The following is a 12,629-nucleotide window of genomic DNA, read 5'->3' on the forward strand; positions in this document are numbered from 1 at the left end:
ATCACTTTCTCTCTCCCTAAAAACACCTAAATAGTGCCTTATTGGAGATGCTCTAAAAAAAAAAAAAAAAAAGTATTCTAAAATACATATCCATCCGAGTTGTTTGACAAAAATGAGTGGTTGAGGAAAATAGGTGGTTTTGTGAATTTCAAAAGGTAAATTGGGTATCCACGTATCTTGAAATCGGATGCTGCGGCGAAGAAGAAGAAGATAGCCTCCACCAGCCACTCCAACAACAAACCCAAACCCAAACCCTTTCTTGTTCGGATATGACGACGACGAATTCCAATTTCGAGGCGTTAATCTGTTATGGTATTTATTAATAATTAAACATTTGGTATTATTATGTCTTTTGTCATTAGTTAAGGGGGCTCCTTGTAACTCATTACAGTATTTATAATTGTTTCTACGTATTAATAAATCATTCAGAGATATTATCAATCTTCTTCACCCCTAGTTTCTCTCTTACTCTGGTTTAACCCTATCAAGGGTATCAGAGCTCTCTATCGATCCCTTTCGGATTCAATTTCAACCATGACCAACACAAGGAACCAAGACATAGACAAATCGATCAAGGAGCATGAGAAGGCAATCGTTGAACTTCAGGCTTCTCTTGCGGCTATGATGAACCAACAGGAACAACTCTTGAAGAAGGCGAACGAGAACTCTGGTTCGGACCGCTACTCGGGTGCGTTTAGCGACCATGACCAAAACAACAACAATCGGCCGATGAGAGTGGGTAAAATCGAATTTCCCAAATTCAAGGGCGAAGATGTCGAGGGTTGGGTATACCGGTGTGAGCACTTTTTCTCGATTGACGAGACACCAGCGAACTTGAAAGTCAAGTGTGCCGTCGTCCACTTCGAGGGGGACGCGATTCAATGGCACCAAGCCTACATGAAAATCAGGGGGACGCCCATAACCGAGTTACCTTGGGAGGACTATGTACGAGCCATCACAGCCCGTTTCTCTAATGCAATGTTCGAGGATGCTATGGAAGAGTTAGCATCTCTCAACCAGGAAGATGACTTGCAGGAATATAACTCGAATTTTGACAGGCTACTCAACAAGGTTACGATTAGTGAAGAACAGGCGGTAAGCCTCTACTTGAAGGGGCTGAAACAAGAGATTAAGGGCCCGGTGAAGATGTTCAAGCCTCGAACCCTACACGAGGCATACGGGTTGGCGAGAATTCAAAACATTAACAACAAAAACCTGATGAACTCCATCCTTACCAGTAAAGGGGCACCGCTAAAAACCCAAGAGACAACGCGTATTACACCACCTATGAATGCAAATAAATTACCTCTACTACCAGCTCCATATTCGAAACCTACTAAACCTATTACCAACAATCCACGCCGCCTAACCAGTAAGGAACTGGAACGAAAAAGATCAAAAGGTGAGTGTTTTTGGTGCACCGAAAAGTTTGTACCGGGCCATAAGTGTACCAGAAATCAACTTTTTATTATTGAGGTGGACGATGATGAGGACAGAGAGGATGTCACGCCGACTACTGAAGAACAAGAATCAGATCCTCAGATTTCAATACACGCGTTAACCGGGTTACCTTCTTACTCGACAATGAGGGTTATGGGATCAATGGGGACACGACAACTCCATATCCTCATAGATTCGGGTTCGACACATAATTTTATTGACAGCAGGTTGGCTAAAAGACTTCAATGTCCAGTAAAGGACATCCCACCGATTAAGGTAGGTGTGGCCGATGGCAAACAACTTCACTGTACTCAGGTTTGTCCCGAGTTTCAGTGGACGATGGAAGGAAGATGGTACACGACCGAGGTACTCCTTATCAATTTAGAAAATTATGACATGATTCTGGGAGTTCAGTGGTTATTTCCCCTAGAGGATATTTTGTGGAATTTTCAAAAGATGACCATGAAATTCAAGATAGATGGGGTGTCTTGTGAGCTTAAGGGGATTGAGAATAACAAGTTCTTGGTGTGTTCTGGGGAAAAAATGGGGTCCATAATACATAAACAATCTAAGGCAAATTCTTCACAGTTGTTTAGTTTACAACTTACACAACCTCATGTACCTTGTTTTGAATCTAAGATAGTACCAGGGAAGGATGAGTACATATGGCAGTCCCTTTTAACTGAGTTTAGTGATGTGTTCCAAACCCCCATTAGTTTACCGCCAGAGCGCAAGTTTGACCACCGTATAGTTTTGAAGGAAGGTACAACGCCGATCAGTCAACGTCCGTACCGGTACCCAACGGTACAAAAGGATGTTATCGAGAAAACAACCCGCGAACTTTTGGAAGCGGGTATCATACGCAATAGCCAAAGTGACTTTGCTGCACCGGTTGTCTTGGTTAAAAAGAAGGATGGCCAGTGGAGGATGTGTATGGATTACCGGAGGTTAAATGAAGCAACGGTAAAAAATAAATTTCCGATTCCCCTGATTGAAGAGTTATTGGATGAGCTCGGGGGTGCAGCGGTGTTCTCTAAACTCGACTTGCGCTCGGGTTATCATCAGGTACGCATGTGTTCGGAGGACGTCCACAAAACAGCGTTTCGTACACACGAAGGTCACTATGAATTTCTTGTAATGCCTTTTGGCCTCACGAATGCTCCGGCGACCTTTCAAGCACTTATGAATCACATCTTTCAGCCACTTTTGAGAAAAGGGGTGCTAGTATTTTTCGATGATATTCTAGTTTATAGTAGAGATAACAAAGAACACTTATTCCATCTCAAGCAAGTCCTTCGGTTAATGCGAGAGCATAAGTTATTCGCTAAGCAATCGAAATGTGTTTTTGGAGGAAAGGCAATCGAGTATTTGGGACATATTATTTCGAGTGAAGGGGTTAGTACTGATCCTTCTAAAGTCGAGGCAATCGCCAATTGGCCACCACCCAAAACGCTTAAGCAACTTCGGGGGTTTTTAGGATTGGCCGGCTACTACCGACGGTTCATCCGATCCTTTGGTATCATTGCAAAACCATTGACCGACTTATTAAAAAAGGATGCTTTTGGGTGGAATGAAGAAGCCCAGCTCGCGTTCAATCAGCTTAAATCGGCCCTGTCATCTGCCCCGGTGCTCGCCCTACCAGACTTCTCTAAGCAGTTTGTTATCGAAACTGATGCATCAGCTTATGGACTAGGGGCGGTATTGATGCAAGACAAACACCCAATATCCTTTATTAGCAAAGCATTATCTCCTAAACAACAAGTCTTATCGGTCTACGAAAAGGAGTTATTGGCGATTCTGATGGCGGTTAAACAGTGGCATTATTATCTTGTAACCGGGCAATTCCTCATTCGTACTGATCAGCAAAGTTTAAAGCATTTGCTAACTCAGAAGGTGACGACGCCTCTCCAACACAAGTGGCTCGCTAAACTGATGGGTTACAATTACTCTATAGATTATAAAAAAGGAAAAGAGAACGTAGCGGCTGACGCATTATCTCGGGTGCACGGGGTATCACTTTTCACCACATCTATAAACTCCTTTGAACCTGTTCTCATGCAACGAATCATCACTAGTCAACAAAAAGATGACCAACTCCAGGAAATAGTGACCAAATTAAAAAATGGTGAGGTGGTAGCCAACTTTAAATGGAATGGGGAATGGTTGACAAAACGGGGCAAACTGGTAGTAGGAGTGGACAGACAACTTCGTGAAGATATTTTGAACTTGTGCCATAGCTCGCCAATTGGGGGCCATTCGGGAATTCATGCAACAACGCAACGGGTAAAGGGCATGTTCTTTTGGAAGGGAATCACAAAGATGGTTCGACAGTTTATACGCGGTTGTGACGTGTGCATGAGAGCCAAGCACGAGAATGTGGCGTCACCAGGATTACTACAACCGCTTCCCATACCTAACACGGTTTTTACCGACATCTCTATGGACTTTATCGGAGGGCTTCCCAAGTCTAACAGTAAGGATACAATATTGGTGGTAGTCGACCGACTTACCAAGTATAGTCACTTTATATTGCTTCGACATCCATTTTCAGCGGCTGATGTGGCTCAAGTGTTCATTGATAATGTGTATAAGCTCCACGGGTGTCCTAGTTCTATTGTGTCTGACCGAGACCCGATATTCATGAGTACTTTTTGGAAGGAATTCTTATCATTACAAGGTATTGCAGCTAACCTATCAACAGCCTACCATCCTCAATCTGATGGCCAGACCGAGGTGGTTAACAGGTGCTTGGAGGGTTATTTACGTTGCATGGTGATGGAGCGACCGTACACATGGGCTAAGTGGGTTCCGTTAGCCGAGTGGTGGTACAATACTACTTTCCATTCATCGATCAACATGACTCCGTTTGAAGCTTTATACGGGTATCCGCCCCCACTCTATATTCCTTATATTAAAAAAGATGCAGGTAATGGGGAGCTTGATGAGTTTTTAATGGATAAAGAAGCAACAATAAGGTTACTAAAACAATCCTTGACCAAAGCTCAAAACAGAATGAAACAACAAGCGGATAAAAAACGTTCAGAACGTGAACTTGAGGTGGGCACTTGGGTGTATCTTAAACTGCGCCCATATATGCAAAATTCTATGCGTGTTCATAAGCACTCCAAACTCACCCCGAAGTATTTTGGACCGTTCTTGGTGGTGGAAAAGATTGGTCAGGTAGCCTATCGGTTGGACCTTCCTGACGAGGCGCAAATTCATCCGGTGTTTCATGTGTCACTCCTAAAACCAGCTCTGGGTCCACCCGACAAGATTCTGCCCATTCCGGTGGATTCACGGTTTCGCTTACGGCCTGAAGAAGTGCTCGAGAGGAAGTTAGTAAAGCGTGGAAGTAAGGCGGCAATGAAGGTATTAATTCGTTGGAAAGATCAAACAGTTCAAGAGGCAACTTGGGAGTATTTGGATGAAATGAAGATTCGGTTCCCAGATTTCACTTATTGAGGTCAAAAAGTGGTTAAGAATGGGGTATTGTTATGGTATTTATTAATAATTAAACATTTGGTATTATTATGTCTTTTGTCATTAGTTAAGGGGGCTCCTTGTAACTCATTACAGTATTTATAATTGTTTCTACGTATTAATAAATCATTCAGAGATATTATCAATCTTCTTCACCCCTAGTTTCTCTCTTACTCTGGTTTAACCCTATCATAATCTGTAAAGATATCCTGCGTACCATCTTCGAGAAGCTTCCGGTGGCAGACCTAGCACGTTCCGCTTGTGTATGCACCCTCTGGAGCTCTGTGGCTTCTGACAGGGAGATTCACGCTAGGGCTTTCATGGCCCCCTGGAAACTCAAGCGCTTGATTGGGAATCCTACCTCTCCTACCTTCTGGAGAGATAACAACACTCTTACCCGTTTCGCTATTTCTCACCCATTGGCCCGCGCTGATACTCTTGCTAGCCTCGCCCTCAACTACTCCGTTCAGGTAACTAGTAGAGTAGTAGTCTACCCGTCCGGTGGAAGGGTTTTTTTTTTTTTTTTTTTTTTTTTTTTTTTTTTTTTTTTTTTTTTTCTTCTTAATTTGCATATAAGAAAATCATCGTTCATAGAGTTCACATTTACATGTATAATATCAATATGCCTGAACCATAGTTATTAAAGGCGCGAGTCGCACTCAGGGCGATTTGTTGGGCCGGGGCTTTATTTGCGCTTAGGCATGATAGCTCGCTTTAATAACTATGACATGAACCATAGTTATTAAAGGCGCGAGGCGCACTTAGAGCGATTTGTTGGGCACAGGGCTTTATTTGCGCCTAAGCGTGCCTTGGCGTTCGCTTTAATAACTATGGCCTGAACTTTAAAACGCAAGGTTGGAGAAAATTTTAAATGACTCAAATTGAATAGGGTCTTTAAGTAAAACATTAAAGCATAAAGAGTCATCTAAAATAAAACATCAAGATATCTATCATATTAAACAAAAAGTTTGAATGAATTATGAAGTCAGGCCGTCTCGGGGTGGATTTGGTGACGGGTCAAAACGGGTTTGAGCACAATATAATGAGTACAGGCCGTTTTAAGGTATGGGTCAAATTAGGCAAACAATATATATACACTATATAGCCTAGGCGTCGTAGACTCGTAGAAGGGACCCCAAGGGACCGGAATTTCTTTTTAACAGAAGGGAGATCCATAATATTAATCACAAAAAACAGAACCCTTCTAGCAAGGAGCTAGAAAAGGATCAAAATACACCAAGTTTAATCATCGATTACATTAAAACCAAATTCAACCTTAGCTTTATGTTTAATCATCTATACTAATGTTCTCCATATTAGCTCTATGTTTCAACCTTAGAAAAGTAAAGTCTTTCAGCCATTCCAGTAGTTTTGCGTTTGTAAGATGAGCTTCCCAAAATACCTTCTCCTTCCTATAGTTCCACAGCTTCCATAGTGTCGCCATAGTCACGCACATCACCGCCTTTTTGTTTTTTTTTTTTTTGGGAATATTTTTTACTGTTGAACATGAGAGTATTCATATAAGAATATATTCATATAAGCATCACCTCCATAAAGCTTTGCTAGAAGGCTAAATATAACCTATGCACATCCGGGTGGTTTTTATATTTTGAGTTTTGCCGTTCCCCCGTACCCGTTCCTGTGCTACATAGGAATGAACTGTGTTGATATATCCACGGCGGTTTTGTCGGTCAAAATCTCTCGACCTGACCAAGTTTCTACTGATATCCAAGACAAAATTTCATCGAACAGGTGTTGGTTATTATTACAAATAACTCAACCTAAACCCTAAAACCTGAATACTAATGCTAAAACTTCGGATGAAAAGAGAAATAAGACCTGCAAATTACTCAAAATCCACCGCCATATACGAAGAAAACCTTACAAATCTATCAATAACAAATTAAAAAAAAAAAACAAAAAACTGAGAATAACCTGACAGATTATTTACTTACGGAGCTGGGTGAACCGAATGGAAGGTGAAGTGCAAAACTTCTACAGCAAACACAAAGAAGATCAAATTCGCAAATGCTTTACTACAATTAACATACAACATACCTTGATTTCATGAGCGATTACACCCGATGCTTCAATTTTCGGAGAGCAATTGACTGAATTGAGAGATTCGAAGAGGAACCGGTGCTCTAAATCAACAACTATGATGTTGCGATGACAGAGATGCTTGGAATCGGTGTTGCGCGTCACTTTTACTTTTCAAAGCGCAATGGATTGATAGAGAGCGATGGAGGGGAGTGGGGCAAAAATGTAGGTTTGAGATGGAAGTTACAGGAAATGTGGGAGAAATCAAACCCGAAACCGTTCGTAACTTCCTCATTTTAGGTGAGAGAGAGAGAGAGTTAAACCTCCCTGAACTGCCAATATTACGGTTTTTTTCTAGTTTAGATTGCCAGGATCAAAAGTAGATGAGTTTATACGGCTGAGATTGGCCTAAACATAGTTGTTAATAGCGAATAGCGACAAGGGACCTATATGCTACATAGCGAATAGCGACAAATAGCGACCGCTATTTTATAAATAGCGATACACTAGAAAAAGAGTTTTGAAAATTTTTATATGTATGTTACATCAAAATACCCTGGTATATATGCTATTTTACATGTATATTTAACAAAAAAACCTAAAAATCCAGCTAATTTATAGCTATATCTAATTGCTATTTACATCAAAAAAAATAAAAAAATAAAAAATAACTGTCGCTATTCACGCTATTGGTCGCTATGACCCAAATAGCGATACTTGGTCGCCTCGCTACACAGCGCGCTATAGCGGTTGCTATAGCCGCTATTGACAACTATGGGCCCAAAAGTTGGTTGCATTATTCGCTGTGTATAGAATATATAATTCCGATGACCTTTGGCGGTATCCTTGTATTGATGGTTTATTATGTTTGTCATTTCACAACTTCTATGTCACGCGGCTGTTTATTCCTTAGGTTACTGACATAAAACGCCTCAACAACATGATGAGTGACCACGGGATACATTCAAGGGACAGGTTACTAATTCCTGTAAACACCCCCGACATTCTCATCGACGCCACATGCTATGTAGAATTGGATGCGCATGCTAAAAGGGAGGTTGCTGTATTGTATCTGAATGGTTCCCCTGATAAAATGCCAGCTAATGTGTTGCCATCTGAACGTGGAAAAAGAAGGGTAATCGAATCCTTAAGGAGAAGCATGCATGTCGATGATGCTACTGCACAGTACTACTTATCTGTATCGGATGGTGATCCCCGAGGCGCTTTATTGGAGTTTTCGAAAGATGTTAACTGGGAGAGGCAGATGCGGTTGACGTAACATGGTTACAAAGTTCACCTTTTAAGCTACATATATTCGGGACTCTAAAGCTGTAAGTTTTGTCTTCAATGCTGGTGCATAATAAGATTTCTCTCATTTACTCTGAATGTAAATCTAAATGGAAGAAACATAAATGCTTTATATCCTTGTTATTCTTGTGATATGATATAAACATTGTGTGTATTGTTAAATGTAATGCTTATTGTACCGATTGGTCTTAAGTATCTTAATGATATCTTATCTTAGAAACTTTAGCCGTGTTCAATTTTTAATTGTAAATAACTATTACATGAAAGCGGGGACGTTGTGTACCAATATTAATAGAAAATTTGGCTAGCAAAGCCCCCAAGAACCCCCACCCCCCACCCCAACACCACCCTTCTCGGTGTACATCGGAGTGAACGGTGGTGACGGACGGCGTCGGAGATGATGACTGGAAGTTATGGTGGACAGTGATGATGAAGGTTATGAAGTTGAGGTTGTACGGTTACCGGTGCTATGACGGGAACACAGTGGTGGGTGTTAAGTGGTGGTTGTGGGTGGTGTAGCGGGGAAGAAGAAGGGGATGGGATTATTTATTAATATAAGGGTAAAATGGACATTTTATATGAACTTAACTGAAAATTTTAACAAGGTTAGCTACTAAGGATCATCCATGTTACAAAAATGCAAACATCGGGCCACTCGTGTAACATTTTTCAAACCATCAGGACCAACTGTGTAATTATTGAACCATTAGGACCAAGTCTGCAATATTTGCAAACCATAGGGACCAACCAAGCATTTAACTCTAACATAAACATGTGTCAGAATATAATTGTTTAAAGATAGACCTTTTGTATAGAAAAGTAAACAAAATAATAATTCTCTAAAAGAGTAGATTAATTTCTTTACGAATAATCTGGGTTTATGAATATTTGAGAGGAGGTGGAGGTGGTGGAGGAGGAAGAGGTGGAGGTGATGGCTGGGAGGAGGAGAGGGGTGGAAGAGATGTCTGTGTTTTGTGTTTTGGGGAAGAAGAAGAGGTTAGAAGGGTTGGAAGATGTTGGAAGAGGTGTGAAGACATTGGACCATGTCTGCGTGGGGAAGAGGACGTGCAGAGATTTGAAGACATTTTTAATGAAATGTCTTCTAAAAAACAAACAGTCTGCAGAGCTAAACATCTGCGCGTGGTCTACGCGGCGCAGACATAAGAGGTCAGAAGAGCTTTTTCTGAAAAAACAAACACCCCCTAAGTGATAGATTGTCAAAATCGTTTCAAAGCTGACGCCCTTAGATTAATAGATTTGTGCACAAGTACCCATGAATTTTTATCAGTTAGACCTTTGATTCATTTGAATCTCGTGGAATCAAGAGAAATTACAACAAACAAACCATATAAACAAGCCGAAATGAGAATAGTTTACATGTATGGATTCATTTCAAAACACTATCTGGGATTCCCATTCCTGTAAGACCCTCTTTGCTATTTGAGAATAGTTTACATGTAAGACACCATCTGGGTTCTCTTTAAGCTCCTAATATTCTGGTGTGTTTGGTTCAGGCGTTAGACGGGACTTAGAGTAGGACGATTAGGGAAATATCCAACATAAGAATATTGTTCAATATTGATTGCTGCAGGAAGGGCGGATGCCGTCTAGTACACGTGTCCCCCCACCATTGATAAGATTTGCCTTCTGAAAGCATTGGTGCTCATTGTATCCCTTAAATGAGGTTGAAGAAGTTTACGGATCGGGTGGAACACACTCGTTTGCCTATTCGTTGCAATCACAAATGGCTCAATAACCCAATGTGTATTCAACCTGTGAAAGTGGAAGTAAGTGGTTAAGAACAAATCATATATGTCTACAAGTACTCGAATAAAATATAGTGTAAGATGCTTTTGAGATTTTATCAGTGACTTATGAGCTGATGAAACCCGGACTCGCAGTCCAATACTAAATAAACGAGTATCTCCTCTAGATGGAAGAAGATTCTTTTTGAAAAGTAATTTGGTACCATCTGCTAGAGCTTGAAGAATTCCCAAAGGTAAAGGCTACATATTCTTTGGCCAACTGCCAAATTGAACCTTCAACACCTTGTTAATAGCACCATGTTGATTTCCTTGCAAATTCATTTATTAAGAAAATCGCCTAAAAACATCTCTTCATCCCATCCCGCATGCCTATATTTATTAGGGAAACCTAAAATGAATCTCTGTAGTTGTGGGAAGATAAAGGGATTCCTCATATTGTTTAGGGATGGAGAATGGGGTGTGGGGGGTTTTTAAAAAAAATCAAAGATACATTTAGGGAAATTGTGATTTTGAGTTAAATTATAGATTTGAGGATATGAAATGAGGTGTGAACGCGCCAAGAGGTTGGATGGTATGGAACCCATTTCAGTTTGGTTTAAAAGTTAACCTTCCAATTTTGTTCTAATTTAATTAGTTTCTTTAAAACAACAGTTTTGTAGTTGAGATATTATGATCATGTTTGTAAGGTTCAAACAGTTTATAGACAAGAGTTGATATGTGATTATTGTGTTTGTAAGATTAAAACAAAAACTAGTTAAAACTGTATCATTCTAATATTTTTGTTGAAGTTTACTGTAAGACCGCTTGGTATACTCTAACACCCATAAATGTTAATTTTAGTTGGCATCCGTTAACATCCGTAGAACCAAGGTTGCCTATGTATTAGTTAAAGAATATTAAGTTTGACAAAGTGGTCCATGCTAGGATAAGCCCCAAATCAAAAAAAAAAAAAAAAAAAACATTTGTTTAACCATTTTATAAATCATTTTTTTTTAATTTTTTTTTAAACGAATGTTAATTCCACACGAAAAAAAGACAATTACAAAGCCATGGCAGGCAGTCGGGCAACAAGTTGCGCCGCCACCCCCTTTTGAATAGAAAAACCAATTCTACTAAATACAAAGTTTGAAACCTTTGGCGACGAAGAATTACTATTAACGACTTTTTGAACCCGATTCAAAAGTCGCACAGAGTCAGGAGCGAGACCACCAAAGGTATCAAACGCAAACGGGACAAACACATGTTGATTCTCCAGGCAGGCTTTCTCATGTTTTGCCACTTTGCTCGCCTCTGCCTTGAGCACCGCTTGCCCTACGACAAAGCCCTTGTCCTTAAGCCCGACAAGGGGGGAGACTCCAGTTAGATCTACACAAGCGTGTTTCCCCCTTCCCATCCAAACACAAGGATGTCCGCCGGGCGTAAAGTGGACCTCCCCTCTAAGGGGTCAGTCAGGAAATTTACTGGAGCCTCCTTTTTGGCAGAGATCCCGGCCCGCTTAAGAACATCACACAACACATCTCTCACCCAATCATGCCGATATTTAAACCCCGGTAGCTCTTTACAGTGGATCGCGTGCTCGCCGAAAGAATCCAAACACGCTTTGCGGCATACCGGACACGGCTCGTCAACTGGGAACAAAGGAATCATCAGTCGGTATCTAAGGATAGCACGGTATTCCACAGCCGACATGTGTTGCCCCAAGCCTTCAATAAGTGCGACAGACAGAAAATCCTGAGCATGTGGGGCACGTAGACATTCAAACACAGCTCTTTGCCGAGGGGATAAAACAAACTTCTCTTCAAACCTCTTGACAATTTCGTCATATAAGGCATTCACCAGAATTTTCTGGGATTTAGGAGGGGCGGTGTCTTTAATGTAGAAACCGCCAATATCAAGGTCGGGAAGAGAACTATGCAAAAGGTCCAACGCACTCCTGTAATCGGAGTCTAAAACATCCCCACCACATTCTCGGAGTATGTGGTCTTGTAAACCCCAAGATTGGGCCCTTGAAGCCACGAAAGCATATGAAGAGGCATCCTCGGCCGTACAAATCCCTAAGCCTCCGAACCGGGTCGGAAGAGAAGCCAACCTCCACTAGAGATCTCCAAAAAAGGCACCCCCACAAACAACAATATCCTCTAATGCTCCCCGGAGGCCTTCATCAAAAACAGAAACAGCTCCCCCGACCAAAGAAGGTTGACACATTCGAAGACCAAACAGTAATTTAGCAACACCCATACAAGAACGAAGCAAGAGGAGCTCGCTCTGAGGGTCCCGTAGGCGTTTAAGGCACCTCATCAGCTCGACTGCACAGTTTGCTCTTTTAAGAGCCATACTACTAATAAACTCTGCATCACGACTAACGGCACCCCCCAGGAGTTTCACACCCAGCACCGGCCTCCCAATCCCCCGAGGGAATAAGCCCTCCTGAACCTTAACACCATTGCAGGTTGGCCAGAAAACTTCAGTTTTCTTTATATTAAGTTGAAGCCCTAAGGAAGGACCCTCAGCTCTGATGATATCTAAAGCATTAGCCACTTGGATGGCATCTCCAATAAGCGTTCCGTCATCTAGGTACCAGTCGTGAAATAGAAG

The 12,629-nt window shown here is 41.4% G+C and overlaps 1 protein-coding gene across 1 annotated transcript; it reads left to right on the top strand.

Moving 5' to 3' along the window:
- Positions 1–122: 122 nt before the first annotated feature.
- On the top strand, positions 123–8,490 carry LOC110918108 (F-box protein At1g55000). Its single transcript, XM_035984927.1, has 3 exons — positions 123–300; positions 5,113–5,390; positions 7,874–8,490. Exons 1-3 carry the CDS (start codon positions 270–272, stop codon positions 8,237–8,239), a joined length of 675 nt encoding a protein of 224 aa, XP_035840820.1. The 5' UTR covers positions 123–269; the 3' UTR covers positions 8,240–8,490.
- The last annotated feature ends 4,139 nt before the right edge of the window (positions 8,491–12,629 follow it).

This window comes from Helianthus annuus, chromosome 16, assembly GCF_002127325.2.
Source record: "Helianthus annuus cultivar XRQ/B chromosome 16, HanXRQr2.0-SUNRISE, whole genome shotgun sequence".
Classification (NCBI taxonomy): Eukaryota; Viridiplantae; Streptophyta; class Magnoliopsida; order Asterales; family Asteraceae; genus Helianthus; species Helianthus annuus.